This window comes from Magnolia sinica, chromosome 3 (genome assembly GCF_029962835.1).
Source record: "Magnolia sinica isolate HGM2019 chromosome 3, MsV1, whole genome shotgun sequence".
In the NCBI taxonomy this organism is placed as follows: Eukaryota; Viridiplantae; Streptophyta; class Magnoliopsida; order Magnoliales; family Magnoliaceae; genus Magnolia; species Magnolia sinica.
Window position 1 is genome coordinate 14,410,992 of NC_080575.1, and position 24,104 is coordinate 14,435,095.

A 24,104-nucleotide genomic window follows, 5' to 3' on the forward strand; every position below is an offset into this window, starting at 1 on the left:
AACTCTACGGTTGAAAAGTTGTTTGGGGCCACAAATGTTTTGAACCAAGCAGATATTTGTGTTTTCCCTTCATTCAGGTTATGTGATATAATCAGCAGGTTATGACAAATAAACATTATAGTGTGCCATAGGAAGTTTTTTAACGGTTGGAATTCAATCACCACTGTTTCTTGTGGTGTGATCCACCTGAGATTTAGATCTGCCTCATTTTTTTGGATCATGCCCTAAAATGAGAAAAAAATGGATGGACAGCATGGATAAAATGAGCTGAAAAAAATGGATGGACAGCATGGATGAGACACACACATCATGGTAGGGCCCCCAGCTTTGACATTAGCTGGCTGGTGTGGGGTCACCAGCCAAACCGCGTCCCTGGAACTTGTAGTGGGGTTCCAATCACTGATAGTGGACCCCACATTCCGTGGAGCTTCTGCAAATCCAGCTAATGGGTTCTAGATTACTTGTGGAGAACCGCATCTAATCTGCAACATCTATTATTTGGTGGCATACTAATAAAAATAAAGGAACATGGAAAAGGACAGGTGGGACCCACTGGATGATTTGTTCCGATCAATGGATGTGGACCTCACATTCCATGGAACTTGTGGTGCGGATGCTAGATTATTTTTGGATGTACCTATGTATTTTATCCCCGCTATCCATCTATTTTGTGAGCTCATTTAACGGCACAAGCCCAAACATGAAGCAGATCCAAATTTCAGGTGGACCACACCACAGGAAACATCATTGATTGAACGCCTACCATTTAAAACTTCCTAAGGTCCATTGTAACGTTTATTTGTCATCCAATCTGTTAATTAAGTCACACTGACCTGGATGAATGGAAAATACGAATATCAATTTGAGCCAAAACTTGTGGCCCCAAGGAAATTTTAATGGTGAGTGTTCAATCACCACAGTTTTTTTTGGTGTGGTCCACCTTAGATTTGGATCTACCTCATTTTTGGGCCATGTTCTAAAATGAGCTGACAAAATGGATGGACGGCATGGATAAAACTATACATGATGGTAGGGCATAGCTTTTGCAGCACCGGTGTTGGTACAACGGGTCACTACCGAATGAGTCCCTTCCAAGTTCTACGGGTAGGGAAAAGGGCAGGTTCCAATGACTGACAGTCGACCAAATCCAGCTAGATAATGCTAGATTTGTTTGTTCTATACAAATAATTAAAAGCAAATAATAATAATAATAAAAGTTTTTAAAAAAAATTATAATTAAGAAAAATCTACCTAATTAATATAGGATTAAGGTGGATCATACAATTGGAAACAGTATACAAGGAAACATTCACCCTTCAAACTGTTTTATCCTTGGTGTGGCCCACATGAACCACGGATGACCCTGGTTTTTTGGTGTCATCTAACGGTTGAAGTGAATTTCACATCATTATGACGGTAGGTCCTGGTAAAAGTTAAGGGTGGACCAGTCTCTCCCTGGATTTTACATGCACAATCATGGTGGGCCCTATAAAAAATAAAGGGTGACATTCCTCTCTTAACTATTCCAGAAATAGAACATAGATATTTCCACCTGCTGATATATTGAAAAAAAGAAATTTCATATATGTGAGATTCAGATGTGGATCGCCTGTAGTAACTAGGCAGGGCGTACGTGATGTTTGGTGAGAAATCCACTATCCATCCTTTTTGCCAGCTCATGTTAAGACATGAGCCTAAAAATAAGTCAGGTCCAAAACTAAAGTGAGCCACATGACAAGAAACAATAGAGATTGAACATGGTGGGAAGCTAGGCAGGGCCTAGATGATGAGAAATCCATCCAATCCATCCATTTTGCCCGCTCATGTTAAGACATGAGCATAATATGAGGCAGATCTAAAACTCAAGTGGACTACACGACAAGAAACAATAGAAATTGAACACACACCATTGAAACATTCATATGCACAGACCCTCACACCCACACACACCACAATGGGTATTCAAACCCATGACCTTATTGTTGAAACTCATGTGACTCTACCAATAAGCCATGAGCTAGGACCCAGTGGAAATGACCAGCCACGACCCTAGTGCTGAAACTCGTGCGAGTCTACAAATAAGCCATGCGTAAGGACCCCAGTGCGAATGACCTTTGAAGAGTTTGAATGGCATACAAACATCAGTGGGCCCAGGGTGATATGCAATCCGGGCATCCGTGAGATCCAGTCAGACCATTAGATTCAGGTGGGCAATCTCCCTGAAAGTGATTCAGGTGGGCCACACCAAAGGAAACAGTTAGAGAGAAATGATCACCCTTAATTTTCATAGGGTTTTATAGGGCCTGCTGTAATGAGCACATGAAATCAACTCCAAACATCAGATGTCACACCAAAATTTAGGCCTGGGAATAAAAAAAATCAGGCCAGGCCAATCCATGATTCAGATGGGCCACACAAGAAACAGCTTGGAAGATGAGGGTTTCCTTGTACACCATTTCCAATCATATGGTCCACCTGAACCACGGATGGAGTTGAGTTTTAAGCCTTGGCTAACGAGGGTGACCCACTTGGGGGTTTAGGTGGATTTCGCATAAACATTGGGGTGGAGCACACCTGAGCCATGACCTGCTTACTGAAATGGGCTGACCCAAGCTGCTATTAGAAGGTACCTTAGTGATAACTATTTAGATCAGCCAGGAAGCTTGTTGAAAACTTTTTTTTTTTTTGGCAAAAGGTGCCGGTATGTAAATTCTACATAGGCAGTTTTCTGTAGTCCCAACAATTACTGAGCCCCCATCAACAGTTAGAAAAGGGCAGGTGTGGGACCCACTGGATGAATTATTCCGGCCAATGCAGGTGGACCACACATTCCATGGAACTTGTTCGGATGCTAGATTATTTTAGGATGACAATTTCTAATCTGCAACTCTCTCTCTCTCTCTCTCTCTCTCTCTCTCTCTCTCTCTCTCTGTGGAATGCTATTAACTTGCAAGACTTAATTGGAAATGCTATTAATCTGAAACTTCTATGATTTGGTGGAACACTGATCTGAAAAAGAAGGCAGCATGGGTATGGGCTGTAGTATACAAATAATTAATAATAATTAAAAAAATGAACTAGAAGGGGGGGAAAAACACAGCCCAAAATCTTGTACTATCTCTATCAGAGTCCTGCTTTGATTTTTACGAACAAACAAAATGGGAGGGGGATTAGCACAAGCTACTAACAAAGAATCAGTATAATCTACAATCACATCGGAGGATAGAAGTAGGAGGACAAGGAGAAACAGAGGAAGAGAAGCCCCCCGATAGCCGCCACCGTCCCTTGCGAGATCTTTGATGCAAGCATGCTTCCACCCACCACAGCGATCGACGTGCAGATGGTGTGTCCCACTGTTGCCCCCACAGCAACTCCAAGTGCATTTTTGTGAGTAGCCAACTGCAGTTTCAGAAATTGCAAATGATGATATTTCCAGATAAATGACATAAATGTACAGGGCATGTAATTTACACTCAAGCCTTGTTAACAGATGAGATATCATCCAGTCAGTGCTATCAACTTTACTAGTAGAAGCGGTACATACACAAGATCTGGACCTTTAATCTATTAGGCAGATAATGTGGGCATAAACAGAAAAAACCACTCAGTTGGGTGAGACCCAAGCCACCGCTGGATGTATGGAACAGTCAATGAACATTCCATACGTGCTTGATAACATTGATATTGTTGGAATTTCGGGTTGGATTAGATACAGCTTTTCACCATTGCATTACCATATGCAGGAAGAAAAATGGTTGTGGGACCATCATCATCATCAATTTTAGGCCGGCTTTTAAATATTACATTGGAATAAGTTTTATGGCTTGTAAATAGTAAGTCCCAAAATTTTATGAAACCAGCCATATGGCAGAGGCTCACAAAGATGCCAAGTTTGTAATTTGACATATAAAAAAAAATGCCAACAAGTGCACACAGCTGAGATCCCACCATCAAAATGCATGTGAATCATGCTATGATAAAACGAATGTAGGAAACTAATATGAAAGTCAAGAAACACTGTTCGCTACAATATCTGCTGCAAGTATACACTTCTCCAACTAAAACATAGGTACTGGTGTCATTTTCAATCAAGAACCAGAAATTTTACACAATGCAAATCAGCACATGATTTTGGCTCTTTTTGGTTGAAGTTTCACTCCCACACATGGAGAGAATGCAAAAGGACAATGTTTAGCAATTACATGAAAAAATAAATAAATAACTCTTAGACGCATCTGAGCATCAGTTTTAAAAAGCTCAATATTTGAAACCTCATGGAAAAAAGTATCAGATTACAATCATCATCACTTGCTCAGATGCGTCTCACTGTAAAAACAATAATGTTTAGCAGTTGCTTAGATAAGAACGAGGAGTCAATTTTATTTTTTTTCAAAACTACAACGCTTGTGTCAAAACTCATCTTGCAGTCCGTCCTAGTACCACTGAAATAAACATTTGCATTTCTGTTTACCACGCAAAACACTCCTCAGTTCAAGCATTACACCACAATACAGAAAATGAAAACTGATCAAAAGCCAAATTGGCTAAGATCTAACAGTGGGTGGTATTTCTCAAGGTGATTAGACCTGTATGGGCCATGACCAATGTTGTCAAAATCATTATGGCATCGGAAATTTATAACAAGGGTTGAATCATATTGAATCGCAAATCATATTGTAAATTGCAAAATTTTTTATGCTTTTTTCTTTAAAAAAACAAAAAATTTTAAAAAATAAATAAATAAATCTGCAAAATATAACAAAATCAGAAAATAAAAAATAAAAAACTCATCAATCATCCATTTCCCATCAATATGCACCAAGTAATACCACCATATCATGATTGTGTTAGAGGATTCTCGTTCAAGAAAATTTACTGTATGTTTACCGTAAAAAAACATACAAGAATCCTTTAATGATTTATGTTCTTTTTACCTTTCTTCAGCATAGAATCAAGTTGGAAAAGCAACATTTGATTTTTTAAGACCGATGAAAGAAGATATTTTGATTTCTAACTATCATTACTAGAGCTGGGCATGGGACGACTCGACTCATCTGACTTGTTCAGACCCGACTCAACCCGAACCGAATGGGTGAGTCAGTCCGAACAGAGTAGGCTTTGCCCATCCGAACTCAAACCGAGTCGAGTCCGAGTTACCCAGTAACTCAACCCGAAACTCAATCCGGTCTGACTCGACTTGGATTCGAGTATATATACAAAAACCCCTAATTTCTAAGTATCTCTAACCCTACCCGCCGCACCCAACCCCGACCCAATCCCAATCTCTCTCTCTCCAACTCAATACTTTTGATTGGGTCGGACTCAGTCCGGATCAGTCCAAGCCAGACTCGGACTGAGTAAGTGGAGTTCGGGTCGGGCCTATTTCCAAACGGATCGAGTCGGGTCAGCCCTAACTCAGTCCGACTCGACTCGATGCCCAGCTCTAATCATTACCACAATACAGATAGGTCAACATAATCATAACCATCAATAAAACATTCCAGATAAGTCATACATCAATTTGGTGTTTCAACCAACTAAGAAGTAAGAATCATAAGAAAATGCAAAACGATTTAACATTTAAGAGAATATCTATCATATAACCTCTATTATAAAGAACAAAATAATTGACCTCTTCTATATGATTCTTAAAGCCAGCACCAATTTAAAAACAAAAAATGAAAGCCAAGTAAAGCTTGAAATAGAAGAGAACAGGTACAATTTGAATCATAAATCAGGATTTCAATAAAAAATCGTCAGACATTCAAATCATAGGATTCATCTAAAAAGGGATTCAAGCTGGGAATCAAATAATTTTGCTTAAGATTTGACACATTGTAAATCATAGGATTTTGAGAACTTTGGCTATGACAAAAATAACATAGCATATCCCTTGGGAATGTCTATATTTACTTCCCAATATGGAATCACATACAAGGGCATCTGCTGATGTCACAGAAATCCCCATGCATGAATAGCGTCTTAGTTTCTTCTAGATATTTATCAAACACTTTCACTTAACAGGAAAACATGCATACGAAGCATAGGCAGCAGTATTGGGCCCATTTGGATCCCTGTATTGGGCAATCCAGGATTGGCCAATACATCCACTTTAAACATGACGTCTAGTCCTCAATTGACCAATACAAGGATCCAACCAGGCCCCCAGTGTTCCCTATGCTGCACAAATTTGACCAGTGTATTACAAGAACATATCAGCCTCTTAGTAATGATCACCAATGTGACCGGTCGTAGGTTGGATGAAGCCACAACCCATTCCATGTAACATCATGTGAAGTTTCATGACATCTGAACCATGCAATGGGTGGGGCCCGATGATGAAGATCAAATTGCACAAAATATAGGCCTACCAAATAATTAGGCAGGCAAACCTGTACAAAAACAATAAATGATTTAAATCAGACCAGCAGCGCTGATTCAAGGTACATGTGGCCTGCCTGATGCTTGGACCAGACTGATTTTCCAGCATGGTAATCTGCATGGTGTGGCCCATATTTTATACGTGGGATGGGTTGTAGTTTAAGCCAACCTACAACCCCCTGTGAGGGACTGAACATTCCTCCCAGCAGTTAGTTGCTGGTGCATATACATTAGTCATGTGTACAAGGCAAGTTGTCAAGAATTACATCAGTTGCATGTAAAGGGAGCAGTAAACCATAATTTCTCAATATATTAGGACAGTGGTGCCATGAAATCTTCTTTTTTTCTTTTTTCTTTTTTTTGGTGGGGGGGGGGGGTGTGGTGGGGGGGTGATGTTGGGGTTGTCAAAATAAATCTGAAGAATGATTTCTTTTACATACAAAGAGTACTTTGTTTAGTCTGGAGACTCAACAGAGTACAGATGTTCCTCATTGAGTAACTATTAACAACATACATTTGAATTAAGTTCTAAACCAACTCCAAAAAATCCAACGCTTGATGTACTCATATTCATGTCTTGGAAATAACGACTCAAGAGTCTTCTCTTTTTACATGGGAACAACTGGACATAACGCCTAATAAGCGCATTTTTTTTTCTTTTTCCTTTTTGAAAAGGAAACAATGTTTAAATAGTCAAACATAAAGCCTTACAGGCAATCAATATTTAACCAGTGATGTTATTTCATTGGGAAAGGGATTATAATGAAGCCCAAATCAGAGCCACATTGATCCGTTTGAAACCTCATGAAGATCTGTTTTCTCAGTCATAGTTTAAGGCATTTCTACAAATGACATCCCATGGCCATCAAGAGAAAGTGAAGGACTCATCCTTGAAGATTCAGTTTTATCTCTTGATCACAAAATTATGGCCCTAGTTTCTTCTCTTTCTTGTATCTCTAGAGAAGCAAATGAGCTAGCCAACTCTCTAGCAAGCTCTCTTAGCATGAGCTCATTGTCTACAATGCCACGTGGATATGTACATCTTTTTGGATCTTCAAATAAATTTCTAGTTATTGATCAAAGAAAAATACAAGAAAACCATGTGAAGAACACCTTAACCAGAGCCCATTTCAGCAAGCTATTCTGGAAAGAGATGTGGAACAGATAAAATCAGAAAGATTGACATCAGTGATGTGCACAACACCAGAACAGAACCTTGGTAAAAAGGTCAAGTTTTTTATGCTTTAAAATTGAAATCATATGAAGAAGGAAAAAAAGAAGAAGAGGGAAAACTAGAATCATTAATAAATCATGTGAGGACCGAAATTTGACAACAGAAGAATATAAACCTGAAACCTCACTAGTCTTTACATAAAACCAGATACCAACATACCATCACAGAACCAAATGTCAACAGCCTCATAAGACAAATATGCAATGGATGTCAAAATCTCATTCAACTATACTGATTAAAACAATCATTCAATTATAAGAATCCAACCTAAAAGATCACAACAAGAAAATATAAACCAAAATAAACAGGATGGAGTATAATCAGCTTACTGCAATCGTGGCAATCTGGCTTCGATCCCCCCATTCAGCCAGAAATGTTAAAATAAACGACTGTAGATAATTAAAAAACAGATAGGATAAGAATTCATATAAATAACTCATTGATTGAAATCAACATATGCAATAGTCTAGTACATAGAGTATTAGACTATTCCAACCTACTGTAATAGACTATAACAGAGCGATTGATTGTAATCAACCTACAGAATAGTCTATTACATTGTGCCTGTGAGAGTTTTGTGCTCTCATTGCCGGTCCCCAGACCGGATAAAGGAGGGTTGAGCCAGGTTGGCAGCCGGCGTTGAACTCATAACTTTCATCATGAATCCGAACAGTATGACGCTCCAAACTCATGCTAGGTTGTTCCCTAACTGAAGATCTGACCATTGATGGATTGGAATGGCAGAATAGATTCATGCAGCCAACCCCAATTAATTGGTTTAGGACTTAGATGAATATGATAAGACTATAGTCCATATCTCTAGAGTTCCTGATCATGATGTAGTTCAAGAGAAAATTTCTAATTGTACAAGCACTGAACAACCTGGAAAAGACTAAGATTTTTGTGCACAGTGCATAAAGGCGCAATGCCCCTAATTATGTGGATGTAGTACTAATGCCTCTTATATGTGGCATGAACATCTGAAATGAGTTATCAATCACGATAACTGGCATTCTTGAATTAATGCTTACAGAAAACACACCTCCAGAAAAATCGGTGTGCAAAATCTTGAAAAGTAGCGGCGGAATGTTGTTTTCCCCTGCCCAGCTTCCAGTTTTTCTTCTACCTGCATAAATTTGGCGATGGGCAATCCAGTCAGCATCTAGATCATTCCAAGTAAGATGGCAACACACTATAAAATCATCCAGAGAAATGGACTGTGGTCTAAATGGCAAATTTTGCTGGTTTCTTCTATTTGAAGAAATAAGCTTGATTGGAGTTGGTTTGACAGTCTTTCTCCATTCCACTAAATGCATTACGGAGTTTCCTCACTTTCAAAACAAAGCACCGTTTCAAACAGAAGTTGGCTCGTTTAAATGCCATTTGCATCCTTTATGCCAACGGCACCTAAAACAATCTTGTAAATTTTGGGCAGAATGGACGCTATCATCCACACATCTAGATCATTCCAAGTAAGATGGCAACACACCATAAAATCATACAGAGATATGGACTATGGTCTAAATGCCATATTTTGCTGGTTTCTTCTATTTGAAGAAATGAGCTTTGATTGGAGTTGGTTTGACAGTCTTTCTCCATTCCACTAAATGCATAATGGAGTTTCCTCACTTTCAAAACAAAGCACCGTTTCAAACATAAGTTGGCTCGTTTAAATGCCATTCGCATCCTTTATGCCAACGGCACCCAAAACAATCTTGTAAAATTTGGGCAGAATGGAAATTATCATGCTGCATCACCAGAAACACACACCATGAGTGACAAACACAAACCATGTGCATGCGCATGCATGTAACCGGGCATGACGCACACATGCACCACCAGCGCACACACGAGCACACATGCACCAAAAGTTAGGCCAGCATATCACAGTGCTCCCAAATAAACAAGAAAAAATAGGCACACCATCCACTCATCCAGACTTGGAGATTGAAATGTTACACCATGATTTGCAAAGATTAGAAGTGGTGCCTTTCAATGCATATATAAGGAGAGCCACTACACCTTTTTTTCTTTTTTTTTTTAAAAGATGATGAAGATTTTATTAAGCAAACAAAGCAAAAGGACTACAAAGAGAAACCGAGCTGCTGAGATAGCAAACCAGCTACACTCCTATAAAATGAAGATTACAACCCTTTAATTTTTCAACATTAGAAGCGCACTCAACTATTAGCAACATCGCCCTTTGAGCTATGGACTCCATCGGATTGGTAACACCACTAAAACATCTACCATTCCTTTCTTCCCACACAGACCACCAGACTGCCAGCAGGGACATTCTCCGTAAAGCGGTCCTTTGTATGCCCAATTTTGCTCCATGCCAAGCCTTTAAGAGCTCTCCCACTGAAGAGGGAAAGGACTAGAGGACTTCAAACCAGGCTAAATTATCTTACCAAATCTGATTAATGAAATTACAGTGGTGGACAAAAGGGTGGTCCACCGATTCTTCATTTGCCATGCAGCATGGACAAACATTTGTGATAACCATACCCCTTTTACGCAAATTGTCCACCATGAGGACCTTCTTCTTGCCAAATAGCCATCCAAAGGCCACAAGCTTGGGCAAGACTTGGTACTTCCAGACATGATCTGCCAACGCCTCTTCTCTTGAAGAGAGATCCTTGCTAAGAAATTCATAGAAAGACTTTACCGAGAACCCACTAAACTTATCGAATCTCCTAACTAAATTGTCTACACAGGGCACAGATAGATGCGATTAAGAAGGGCCACATATTTGTCAACCTCCTCATCCTGAAGGCATCTTCTGCAAGGAGGATTCCACTCTTCTCCCCCAACTATAGAGAAGCATCTTGCTACCACGATGGATTGATTTGGGGCGAGACAGAAGATACACAGGAAATCCTCTTTCAATGCTACATCTCCCACCCAAAAGTCTTCCCAAAAGCGAGTGCTTTCGCCATTCCCAATTGTGAAACCAACTCCTTTCAGAACCTCCTCCTTTATGGATAACATGCCTCTCCAAAGAGCTAAGGATCTATAATTGGAGGAGTCTTTGTTCCAACAACCTCCCTCCAAGCGACCATACTTGCTTTTGATAACCGTATTCCAAAGAGCCCCATTCTCTGTCCCAAGTGTCTAAGTCCACTTGCCTAATAGAGCTCAATTCATACTTTTGAGATTTTTTTCGCCGACCCCTCCTTGGACATGCTTGCACACCTCCTTCCAATCGACCAAGTGGAATTTCTTCTTCTCTTCCATCCCATGCCATAGGAAGTCATGCCTTGATTTTCTAGTCTTACCAATATCGAAGCCTGGCATTTGAACACAGACATGAAGTATAGAGGGAGATTCAAAAGAGCCGCCTTTCAAAAAGAGGATCCAAAGGTTTGGCAGAGAATGACATTAACTCTGCCAATAGTCAAACAAATGTTCTGATGTCTGACTCCAGTCTGACTACAAAAGGATCTCTAGATAGGTGCTACACTAGATTCAAAATTAATTGGGTAGAGCCCATTAAGAACAGCAGATATCAGAAAATAAATGCATTGAGAACAGCAATATGCATTCACGATTACAAAGTCCTCATTCGCATGGGACATGGCAAACATTTAGATTAAGAAACAGAAGCATGAATATCAGTTCAGAATCACCCTATTGTGAACACGCAAACAGACAGCAGACATTAAGGTAATAGTGCAAAACAAACTGCTGAATGAATATGCAGTTGCAATTCAAAATCTGAGCAAAGTCGGCTATTAACCGCAAACAAAGAGAGGTTACAGCGTTAGATTTACACATACTGCAAATAAGCAGAATCTGTAAAGGTACATTAAGAAATGGATAGAAAATTAAAAAGCAATGAAAAGAAGTTACTGAGAGAGAGAGAGAGAGAGAGATGACTAAGCTCTATTAACAATCAAATTCAAAACAGCTTCTGGATATACCAATCAAATTGTATGTGTTCCTGTCTCTGCGGTTATCCTAAGAGTTAAACAGCCTGTTTATTTTAGGGTGGAAGCAGCTGGCATCAATCCCCATCATGTTCTAGGGGATGCCTCCATATTGGATATTTGAATCTGCTCTGTTTTTTGCCCTTCGGGCACCTGAATAAAATCTATTTATTACCCATCAAAAAAATAGAGGGCTCAATTTTTATCGAGAATATAAAATATCTATGTTTTTATTCCCCAATTTTTCCTTTGAAATAACCCAGATGACCAACAAACCTACACTTTCTCCTCTTTTCTACCTATGTTGAAAGGATTATGTTGTTCAGCTGAGTCTCTGAGATAAGTTTATTGCTGAAGAGAAAAAATGTGTGAAAATGATCCATCATGCAACCACATGGTATGTGAAAACGAAGTTTATAGCAAACAGAATTATGAATCCAATGGGCATTTCCTTGCCTATTTAACTGCATCAATTGGAACCAAATGGTGCACAGGCCTCGATAAAATGTCATTCAATTGCATCAGTTACCTAGGGTGCATGACATGGAAATGCAATGGACAGTGCAATAAAGTACTTAACAAGGATCAACAGACACATTCTCTGTTAAAAAATACATATAAGGTAGAGTTCTCTATCAGGGAACTTCCTTATTTACACCAAGTTTGTATATGCGAGGCCTATGGTTCAGTGATCCAAACCATTGGCCTAATGGCCCTCATAATTGGCCCGTGCCCCACAAATCTTCACAATGGGACAATCCCAACTTTTCAATTATTGGCCTGCATATGGTTTGTTAAGAGGAAACAACCCAACCAACAGTCCGCATTCAATGAAGAAGGGCAACAATTTGGATGGCCAAGATCTTCCAATTGGCAGATTTTTCTGGGCATTGTCCCTCCATACAGGTGGCATCAAATAAACAATCTGAATAACCAAACCATGGGTCCCACATGTACTAACTTGATGCGCAGTGGCGAAGTTCTCTATCAGTGAGTAATAGAGAATTCTGCCTCAATTACATGTAAGTGTGTCTGATAATGAGAAAAAGAAGACGTACTTCTTCCATTTCCTTTTTCTGTGACGTCTTTGAATCTGATCTCCAAGCAATGTAAAGTAGCCGCAGCCCGAAAAATGCATAGAGAACTGCACGACAAAACAAGACAGTGTTCAAGTTAAATGATTATAAAGTAGTTATCACGACACAAAATTTAATAACCATAACCACTCTTATTATAAGTAGAAGCAGATATTCTCTGATTTGGATATGGAAATGAACTACTAAGCTCATCATAATGTTGAAAAGTTATGGGAAATGTGTGCTGGTAGCTCCTTAAATCTAGAAAGGAAATATCTGATCATATAAATATCAACAAAGCAGGATAAGACGAAGAATGAACAGATACGAGAATTTCAGTTTTGTAGTATTAGAAGTCAATTCTGATTCATGGAACAGGCCCATTCAATTTTTATAAACCATCACATTTTCCAGATTAGGAGGAAAAAAAAAAATCAGCTTCAACCAAATTGGCACATGCATAGGCTCCTTTTTTGTATCGGCAACAGAAACAGTTCATTCATCATCATCTAAGCCTTTCGGCTAAAACAGGAACATTTTATTATTATTAGAAATAAAAAAGGAGAGAACAACAGCCGTTAAGATTTATGGAGATACAGAAAGGCATGCACGTCTGAATAACAACAACAGATGTTAGAACTTAGAACAGAACAAAGGATCCAATCTAGCTGTTGTCGGGCTTCCTATTTCATGCAGACCCAACAACAGCCATGTCAATTGAACTCTCCATTTATACTCCGCTCATCCCAAAAAGGTCCACATGATTGTCCGTTGGAAGGAGATTCCAAAGGATCTGACCATCATTGGAGAACAGGCCTGTTGTCCATCTTTGTAGAGCTCAACCACTGATTTCGTAATCACCCAAAAGACTTTTTCTTAACCAGCAATAGAAGAAATAAGTGTTCAACATTCTCTCCATCACCCGTACACATGAAGCAAATGTTTAGTAGTGAAATGTTCCTATTCCGAAGATGATCGAAGTTCAAGATTTTGTTGTAAACTGATGCACAAGAAAAAGCCTTCATGAGACCACACTTGTGAGTGGGTGGTCTTCATAGGTTCTCAAGTACAATTGCTATAAAGAATGCCCTAGATGAAAGTTGTCAGAGGGGGCCTTGAGGCCACATTCTTTCGTCTCCTCACTTAGAATTATGTAATTGTTCTCTAAAGTCAAGATTACCTCCTCAAACATCAGAATTCCAAGTCCTATAGCTTCCTTCTAAAGTTCATTTTCTAAAATACAATATCCTAATGTAGGTGGGAGAGGGGTTTCTTTTTTTAGCAAAAGGAAAGCAGTTTTGTAACAGTTTATGATTCGTGCGTCTTTATGGGCCACGTGGAAAGAGTGTAACAACAGGACCCTTCAACAAAACTATGGTGTTTTAAAAAGAAAAAGGATATGTTATTTTGGGCAATGAAGGTACCCTTACTTCAGCAGTTGTAATTTGGAAGAAATTGTGTCCCCATGGTGTTTGTTTCTAGTTTCAGCTGGGTTCCTTGGACTGACTCCTTGTCTATCCTGACCCTATGCCGCTGTATAGTTTTGGTCCATGGGATTAAATGGTATGGAATTGCATTAGATGGGATTAACACCATTATTGCATAATGATTGCATGCCTGGAAATACCATAGTATTTTGACCATCCAATCCCCACGTTTGGAATCAGATTCTTCCAATGGGAAAACCCTGTATTAAGCCAAACCCACGTTTGGTGGAACATGAAATTGTAATCAACAGACCAAATTCACAACTGATGTCAATCACTTGCACACGTATACAAATCGAATGTAACGTGTAAAGGCCGCATATGGATGGATGGCATGGATAAAACACATGCATCAATGTGGGGCCCACAGATGTAGTGGATTTCAAAATCCACTAGAAATCCCGCTCAGGATCAAATGCAATTCCATCCCGCCTAAGCCCACGTACCAAACAGGCCCAATGTTTGTTTCTAGTTTCAGCATGGGGGGTCCCTGTTTCAGGGGTTATAGTTTGGAAGAAATTGTCTTCCCTCGTGTTTGTTTCTAGTGTTGGCTGGGTTCCCTGGACTGACTCATCACTCATCTATCCTGACCCTTTGCCACTGGCACGGTTTTTCAGACCCTTTGCCACTGTAAGAAGCAGAAGATGCCAAATAAATTAAATGAGCACCAATCAGCCAAATAAATTAAATCAACATGATCTTGTATGAAATAACCAAATAATAAAATCAAAAGAAGGCTGTAGTCTAAATACAACTGTTCATAAATGATCAGGCATCTTCAATTCTAAGACGCCCACCAGAATAAACAATTTGGTAAAAAGCTAACCAATAAACACTTTTTCAGGGATCAGACATCTTGTTTCTGTTTGTATTCCACAAATGCACAGCACACAAGAAGGCAGATACAACTTGACAAGACAATGGATGCTAAATGCAGACTAAATGCCTAGTACAAATTCCTATAATTATGGCCTTTTTCTATAATGGGTTATGGCAATTACCTATTTAAGAGTAGAAAATTTACAGCAACCATAAAATATCAAAGACGAATGAAACTCCAAAACATAAAGCTTCAAACATCTGACAGAGAATTTCTTGGTAGTTAGAAGTGGTCAGTGACAAAGTACCTGTAGCTGCACTGTTTGTGTGCTTCCTCGAGATCAAGTTGGGTACAATCCTACCCAGTCCAGTTGAAAGCACCTAATTTACAAGTAAAATATGTGAGGTTGATGCCATTGAGAAAAGCTAATGGAAAACCCCTTAACCTAGCACTAAATTGATATGCACAGGGCCCAACCATGGTAACCTATCACCCCATGGAAACAACAATATACATGTTAATAGGAATCTTACAGGCAATCACCGCAAAACGGAAAAGCATTGCCAACAGAGATTGATTCTTGCTTCAAATGCAGAGTGTAACCTACACACTTACCGTCATTATAACGAGGGCAGAGAGTGCGCCTGACAGAACAATTGACTTCGGATGACGCATCGCCATAAGTGCAGCAATTATAAAGGTCTCATCACCAATCTAGCAATGGTGTCAGTTATCAGCATTTACATCAGATTGAAATATACAATAATAAGAAAAATGGCAAAACAAAAAATACTTGGTATTGTGTGCACAGACCTCGCTAACCAAGATCATTGATAAACTTGTAAAGAAAGCATCAAAAATCCCAAGACCAACTGGTTCTGAATTTCCACGAGAAATTGTGTTCCTAATGCCCAAATCTCGAACATCAATTTCATTTGCAGCTTCATTTTGCAGAGTGGACAGCGAAATCTGCCCAAAGAAATTTATAATTAAATGCGCATCAGTACCAAAAAAAAACAAGAAGCCTTCTTTAAAAGCAATGTTAGAATGAAAAGGAGAGACTTCTGCCACTCCAAATATTGTGTTGCTCTGATCTCTATTTTACATGAATCAGTTACGAGTCAGATCAGCATAACTGGTGGGCTTGCCTTGAATGGGTATTCAATGGCCTAACGATCCCAGAGTGGCTTTCTTTGCTTTAATCATCTGCTTTACAGCCGCCAATCATACACTTAGGATGCTCGGCCCATGGAATATTTGTATGACCAAAAGCCCCCTCCCATAAGCTTTCCGTAGCAACCGCCCGCTGCTATTTTCATTCTAGCAAAACCCCGCATTTTGGGAAACCATCCTAACCACCCCGAGATGGAAGAAAATGACTTGCACCATTGACTTTTTTGACACCCTCCTAAGACAAACATGGATCAGAACAAGAAAAAGACAGATCAAAAAAGAATCTCAGCACACTTGCCAAGTTGGTGCATGTGTGAAACTGAACCACATACAGGTGTGGCTATACACGCGCTACATCTGGACTACTGGGTGTTGCTCATCGTGAAGATGCCCTATCACATCAGGTCCATTTGTAAGTTCTTTCACAGTGCAATATGAATTTAGGTCATGGTAAAACATTTTGCAATTGTCCATTCTTCCAATACAAGTGTGGTCCACCTGATGAGTGGATTAGCCTGATTTATGGGACTGTATTCGTTCATAGTTGACTCCACCTGGTGAATGGCTCAGATCTAGTACCATGCGCCAAGTTGGCACATGAGTCACATTTCACCTCCCAATTTTTTTCAGCTTTCTTTGGACACTAAGGCGACAGATGTAATCTAATCAATAATTTTATCTTGACCTTCGCACAGTGGATCAACATTCCCCATCCAGTACAGGTCAAGACATATTCGAGCAAACATACTCTAGGGAACCTAATGCAGTGGCATTTTCACACCGGGCACGAGTGGGGTGGCCTCTGTGAAGTGGGGGCACACTTGGGGTGGGTGGCCCGTATGAGGCAGGTGGCTTGTGTGAAATGGGGCCCATGAGGGGGGTTCGGCGCCTGACCTTGTGACGCAGGACAGCCCTAATTATGATGCATGCTCATGGAGATAATTAAACAGCGGAAATAAAAGGAATAAATGATCTAAAATTCTAACAGTAATCATCATAACTGAGAAAATCATAAAGGAAACATGCAATGGAGCGGGCCATCACTACAACCATGGATTATGGAATTCAATTACTACTTAGGTTGGATCCGGCGAGGGATGAGACCTCCCGATCTTGCATGGTCACACCCAATCGATCAATGAAGATCACTAGTCCGAAGAACCAAGAAGTTTCTCCGATTACGGATTTGAGAATTTAGGGTTTAGGTCGGTTCTCAAGATTTTGATCGAAGAAGGATTAGCCAAAACTGGAAAATAAAAGGAAGAAAATTATTACCTTGAAGAAGTTGGAGGAGCACAAGAAGAAATTAGAAGAAGAAGATCAAGGGGAGAAAAGAAGCACCATTAGAGAGAAGAGAGGAAGGAGGCAATCAAAGGGTCTGCTTTTCATTAATCAATAGTTAAAAATTCGAGTTTAGGGTTTTAGCCCACTTAAATAAGCAAATAAAGACATAAAATTACTAAAATACCCCTAGAATAAGCAAATAAAGACATAAAATTACTAAAAGACCCCTAACTAAGTCAAAAACACGTAAATAACATAAGTACGGAAAAGTTTGGGCGCTCGGTCTTCTTTCACATGCGTCTTCCCTAAGTGGGGTCTTCTATATGTCCAATCACATGTGAAAGGTCTTCAGCTCCTCAATAGTCGCCTATCCACAAGGACGATACTTGTGGTTGGCGCTTTCTTCGTTGGTACACCTTAAATGCACTTGTGTCCGCATCAATTCCCCCCGGGTGAGAAAAACTCAACTCCGACGAGTTGAAACTTTTGTAGCGCTCGAGTAGATCTGGATCAATACCCTGCAATGTGTCGCCCGACAGCCACGTAGATTCAGACGATGGTTTGTTCTTCCACTTGACAAGATACCTTTGGAAACCCCCATCTCTCGTGGATACTATCTCGTCATCCAAGATTTCCTCAATTGCTTCTTTATGGGTAATGGGTGGAGGAGGGGGTGGAAGGGGTTGGGTAGCAAACTCAGAAAAAGGCCATGAAAGGGACGATGTATCAACAATGGGAGTATGGGCACGGACTAAATCTTCCACATTAAAAGTTGGATTAATGCTCATTTCAGGTGGACGGTCAACCCGATACACGTTGGACCCAACCTTTTGTAATATCTTGAATGGTCCAGCACTACGCGCTTGTAATTTCTTTGCAGATCCTTGAGAGAATCACTCTGGCCTTATTCGCACCATTACATAGTCTCCTTCTTATCATTGCTCTTATTTAACCGTTGTCTAATATGTGTATGCAAATCATGAATACGGCATGCGAATGCATCGGCTGACTCAGAAGACCTTTGGGTAACAGACATAGGTAAGAGATCTATGGGTATTCTAGGTTTATAACCACTTACAATTTCAAAAGGACTCAACCCTGTAGATCTATTAACTAACCCATTATAAGCAAGTTCAGCAGTTGGTAAAATTAGGTCCCAAGTCTTAACATGTTCACCCACTAGACAACGTAGAAGATTTCCAAGTCTACGGTTTACCACTTCAGTTTAACCATCTGTTTGTGGGTGGTAAGCAGTAGAAAATTGCAAACGAGTTCCCATAATGTGTCATAGTGTCTTCCAAAAATAGCTAGTAAATCGAACATCACGATCAGACACTATGGTTTTAGGTAACCCATGGAGACGCACCACACCATCAAAAAGGAGATGAGCAACATGAGACGCATCTGACGTCTTCGAACATGGGAGGAAATGCGCCATTTTAGAAAAACGGTCCACAACGACAAAAACAGAATCGTGTTTTTTTATAGTCTTGGGAAGCCCGAGCACGAAGCCCATACTAATGTCCTGCCACGGAGCATGTGGCACTGGCAATGGCGTGTACAGCCGGGTATTTTGCTTTCTTTGCTTTGCCAACTGACATGTTCGACACTGCCTTAAAACTTTGGTTACGTCTTGCTTGAGGCTTGGCCAATAGAAACGATCTTCCACGAGGATAATGGTCTTATCACGACCAAAATGGCCAGCTATCCCTCCTGAATGAAGCTCCCAGATGAGGAATTCACGAAGGGACATACGGGGAATACAAAGCCTGTCTCCCTTGAAAAGAAAGCCATCTTTAAGAACATATTCACCCATAATATGCTGGTCACTAGAGAGCGACGCGTAAGTACCCCCAAAATCAGGACATATAGGGTATTCATCTTTCAGTTGCTCAAATCCGACTACCTCTACACTCAAGGAGTTGAGCAACGCCACTCTCCTACTAAGGGCATCCGCTGGTTTGTTTTCAACCCGGGCCTTGTATTTCAAAACAAACGAATATTCCTGAAGAAACGCTACCCACTTGGCATGCCTTGGGTTGAGTTTCTTCTGAGACTGCAAATATCTCAAAGCCTCATGGTCAAAAAACAAAACGAATTCTTGCGGTAGGAGATAGTGTCGCCAATGTCTCAGGGATTGCACTACCGCATAAAATTCTTTATCGTAAGTGGAGTATTTTTGTTTTGCCTCATTCAGTTTCTCACTGAAATAGGCCACTGGGTGTCCTTCTTGACTCAACACTCCACCTATACCGACACCAGACGCATCGCACGCTACTACAAAGACTTTAGAAAAATCAGGTAGACGCATGACAGGAGCTTCCACCATCTTGCCCTTAATTTCTTTAAAAGCCTTGACGGCGGCTTTAGACCACACGAACTCTCCCTTTTTCATGCACTCAGTAATGAGAGCCATGATCGCGCTAAAACCCCTAATGAACCGACGATAAAAAGTTGTTAGGCCGTGAAAACTTCGCACCTCATGAATGTTCCTTGGTTCTGGCCACTCAACTATGGCCCTGACTTTTTCAGGGTCTGCGCGCATCCCTTCAGATGACACTATAAATCTTAAGAACACAACTTAGTTAAACATGAATGCACATTTCTTAAGATTAGCGTACAACTTTTCCTTCCTAAGGACACTACAGACCTTCTTTAAATGTTCAATGTGTGATTCCTTAGTGGTACTATAAATAAGAATATCGTCAAAGTACACCACTAGGAATTTTTCCATGAACGGCCTCAAAGTTTGTGTCATCACCCGCATGAAAGTACTGAGTGCGTTAGTCAAGCCGAAGGGCATGACCAACTACTCATACAGCCCATCTTTCGTCTTAAACGCCGTCTTCCACTCATCTCCTGGGCGTATACGAATTTGGTGATATCCACTCTTGAGGTCTATCTTAGAGAATATAGTGGACCTGGCCATCATGTCAAGCATATCATCAAGTCTAGGTATAGGGAACATATACTTGACAGTAATTTTGTTTATGGCACGGCTGTCCACACACATGCGCCACGTGTCATCTCTCTTTGGCGTCAACAATGCAGGCACGACACACGGGCTCATACTCTCTTGGATGAAACCCTTTTGCAGAAGCTCATCAACTTGCTTCTTCAACTCTGCATGCACTGCAGGGTTCATCCTATAGTGAGGAAGGTTCGGTAGAGTAGACCCTGGGACAAGGTCAATGGCATGTTGTATGTCCTTCATAGGTGGCAACTCATTCGGTAAGTCTTCAGGAAATACATCACTGTATTCCTTCAGGACCGAGGTCACCTCACGGGGCAATTCTGATGGAACCTCAGGTGTAATTTCTCTAGCCACAAGGGCATACACCATAGAATCCTCCTTAGCCTCTTTTTCAAACTCTCTTGCGCTGATTATATGTAAAGACTTAGGTTTGGATTTTTCCATTTCTCTAGGCTCACTTGCCTTCTCATCCTTCTTCTTCCCTAGTGTATTCTCAAGTGGCATGGGATTAAGTTTGATCTTTTTACCATTATACATAAAAGTACACGCATTCGAATGGCCAAAGATCGTGACATCATTATCGAATAGCCACGGTCTACCTAGGATAACATGTCCCACATCCATAGGTAAAACATCACACCACAGGGATTCTTTGTATGACCCAAACTCGATGGGGACTAGACATTGCTGAGTGACAGGTAGGGATGTCTTGTCAACCCAAGAAACTTTATACGGGTCTAGATGAGGTGTGGATTTCAGTTTTAAGCGATCTAAGGTGCTAGTGGATATCACATTCTGACAACTTCCACTGTCCACTATCACCTTATAATTCTTTTCACCACACTTGGCAATAGTGTAGAAGATAGTGCTTCGACGCCAGTCAGCACTACTTCTAGACTGAGCTAACACACGCCTGACTATCGCAAGCGTTGCTTCTCCATCCACTTCTTCATCAGTAAGTCCTCCTTCGGGGTGATACTCTTCAACTTCATAATCACCCTGGCCATCTCCACCCTCGTGGGGCTCGCCTATAACTAAGGCTCTCCCACGGCTCTTCGTAGGACACTGATTAGACATGTGGCCAAGGTTGCCACACTCATAGCACCTCACTTGGCTCATGTTACTAGGACCGACACCAAGAACCCCTTTGCCCTTGTCCTCCCTAGGCCTAGACGGAATGGTCGCCTGTGCCCTAGGTTGACCACCAATATTAGGTCTAGTTCCTTGGGAACTAGATCTAACACTGGAGTCTCGGGACTCAAAACGACGAACGACAGGAGCCTTCAGATATTGTTCTAACTCCTGCACGACTTGAAATGCCTCATCTAAGTCCGTTAAGGGCCGAGTAATAAGCTCGCGCTGAAGATCTGCACAAAGGCCCGTCTTGAAACGCGAGAGCGTTACTAGAGGGTCTTCTCGGATATCACATCGCATCACATACTCTTCAAATTTAGCGATGTAGTCAGCGGCAGGCATTGACCCTTGGCGTAAGGATTGCCATTGGTCAAGGAGCTTCTGACGATATGAGAGAGGAAGGTACTTCTCCTTTAACTTCCCTTTCATCTCATACCAATGTGTGATAGGGGCTCTACCAACTCTCTCTATCCTATGCTCGGTGTTAGTCCAGAAGAGCTTGGCTTGACCCACAAGCTTTATCTTAGCAAACTGCATTTGACGGTTTTACGACATGCCATACCACTCAAAGTGGTAGTCCATGTCAGCAACCCAATCAAGGAACGCCTTGGGATCCAAGCGCGCATCAAAACTCGGGGCCTCAACTCTCACACTCTTCATCGCACGCTCATCTGGATCATAACGGTCTTAATGACCACATGTGGCTCGTGCCTCTCGCACCACACGACGACCATTACCACGATCTCTATCCTCACTACCACCACGTGTGGCAGCGCGTTCTTCAATGATTCCTTCCACTTGGGAGTGTGCATCTTCCCCTACAGCGGGGTTTTCCTTTTGGGACGCCTCTAGTTGCTCCACCTTAATCATGGTAGTAGTAATTTGGTTCTCAAGGCAGGCAAACTCACGCCTTTGACCCGCTTCTAGGGCGGTTATCTTTTGTATCAATTGAGCAAGTTGCTCAGATAACTGCTCGTTATTCATGGTAGGTTGAAGTCCGAAACCTCTACCTCTTCTCGTGGGTATACAATGAAGACTTGAACCATACTCTACCTAACTAGACTACTAGGTGTTATGACTTTCAAGATGAATGCGATGAATGCAAAACTACTATGAACTGACACAATTAAGTTGAAACAGGAAACAACTCAAATCTGAAAATTTTTCCAGATTAGGAACTTTTTAAAATTGAAAAGTTTCTAAAATTGAAAACTTTCTAAACCTGGAACTTTCCTAAGTTAAACCTAAAAATCAAGACCCTAATTTGATTATTCGATCTAGACAAAAACCATGCAAAACTTGGCTTTGATACCAAATTTGACGCAGGACAGCCCTAATTATGATGCATGCTCATGGAGATAATTAAACAGCGGAAATAAAAGGAATAAATGATCTAAAATTCTAACAGTAATCATCATAACTGAGAAAATCATAAAGGAAACATGCAATGGAGCGGGCCATCACTACAACCATGGATTATGGAATTCAATTACTACTTAGGTTGGATCCGGCGAGGGATGAGACCTCCCAATCTTGCATGGTCACACCCAATCGATCAATGAAGATCACTAGTCCGAAGAACCAAGAAGTTTCTCCGATTACGGATTTGAGAATTTAGGGTTTAGGTCGATTCTCAAGATTTTGATCGAAGAAGGATTAGCCAAAACTGGAAAATAAAAGGAAGAAAATTATTACCTTGAAGAAGTTGGAGGTACACAAGAAGAAATTAGAAGAAGAAGATCAAGGGGAGAAAAGAAGCACCATTAGAGAGAAAAGAGGAAGGAGGCAACCAAAGGGTTTGCTTTTCATTAATCAATAGTTAAAAATTCGAGTTTAGGGCTTTAGCCCACTTAAATAAGCAAATAAAGACATAAAATTACTAAAATACCCCTAGAATAAGCAAATAAAGACATAAAATTACTAAAAGACCCCTAACTAAGTCAAAAACACGCAAATAACATAAGTACGGGAAAGTTTGGGCGCTCGGTCTTCTTTCACATGCGTCTTCCCTGAGTGGGGTCTTCTATATGTCCAATCACATGTGAAAGGTCTTCAGCTCCTCAATAGTCGCCTATCCACAAAGACAACACTTGTGGTTGGCACTTTCTTCGTTGGTACACCTTGAATGCGCTTGTGTCCGCATCACCTTGTCTGTGAGATAAAGGGATTGATTTGTCACACTCTATCAGTTCGAGCTTTTAGAGCAAGTGGTAAGTTGTCCTACGTCAAAAGCGGGAGGTCTCATGTTAGAAACTCCTCACGGGGGGGGGTGGTAATTAATGCAAGGACATTTTCACACCAGGCTCACTACCAAAGTCCGATGGATGATATACAGGCACTTCTAACATCTTAGAAAGTGCCTATGTGGAATACAAATGACTCAAATTGATTGTCCAAATTGTGGGGCTCAATTTAGATGTATCATGAACAAACAAAAAAAATCTACGCTTGTTCGATTGGTTGGCTATCCAATTGGTGGACATCTATTTGATGGTTAAAACTGAAAAATATCCAAAAATCATATTTCAACATATAATTGTCCACAAATCAGAGGCTAGGATTGTCTGGCCAATCTGATTTTGGTATGCTTTGAGTTGGAGACAGAAACTCCC

At 40.7% G+C, this 24,104-nt stretch overlaps 1 protein-coding gene and 1 non-coding gene across 2 annotated transcripts in view; both read right to left on the bottom strand.

Moving 5' to 3' along the window:
• LOC131238813 (putative pentatricopeptide repeat-containing protein At1g68930) overlaps nucleotides 1-24,104 on the bottom strand; it is a 64,634-nt gene that overhangs the window by 33,879 nt on the left and 6,651 nt on the right. Inside the window, exons 4-10 of the mRNA XM_058236408.1 lie at nucleotides 15,741-15,896; nucleotides 15,543-15,641; nucleotides 15,235-15,307; nucleotides 12,603-12,688; nucleotides 8,658-8,741; nucleotides 7,945-8,004; nucleotides 3,212-3,399 (exon numbers count right to left, since the gene is read on the bottom strand). Of these exons, the coding sequence (XP_058092391.1) occupies nucleotides 3,212-3,399; nucleotides 7,945-8,004; nucleotides 8,658-8,741; nucleotides 12,603-12,688; nucleotides 15,235-15,307; nucleotides 15,543-15,641; nucleotides 15,741-15,896 (746 nt within the window). The remainder of the gene's footprint in view (nucleotides 1-3,211; nucleotides 3,400-7,944; nucleotides 8,005-8,657; nucleotides 8,742-12,602; nucleotides 12,689-15,234; nucleotides 15,308-15,542; nucleotides 15,642-15,740; nucleotides 15,897-24,104) is intronic.
• LOC131241693 (small nucleolar RNA SNORD36) lies at nucleotides 4,237-4,314 on the bottom strand. The gene has a single exon (XR_009169249.1). It is a non-coding gene; the product is annotated as a small nucleolar RNA SNORD36 (small nucleolar RNA).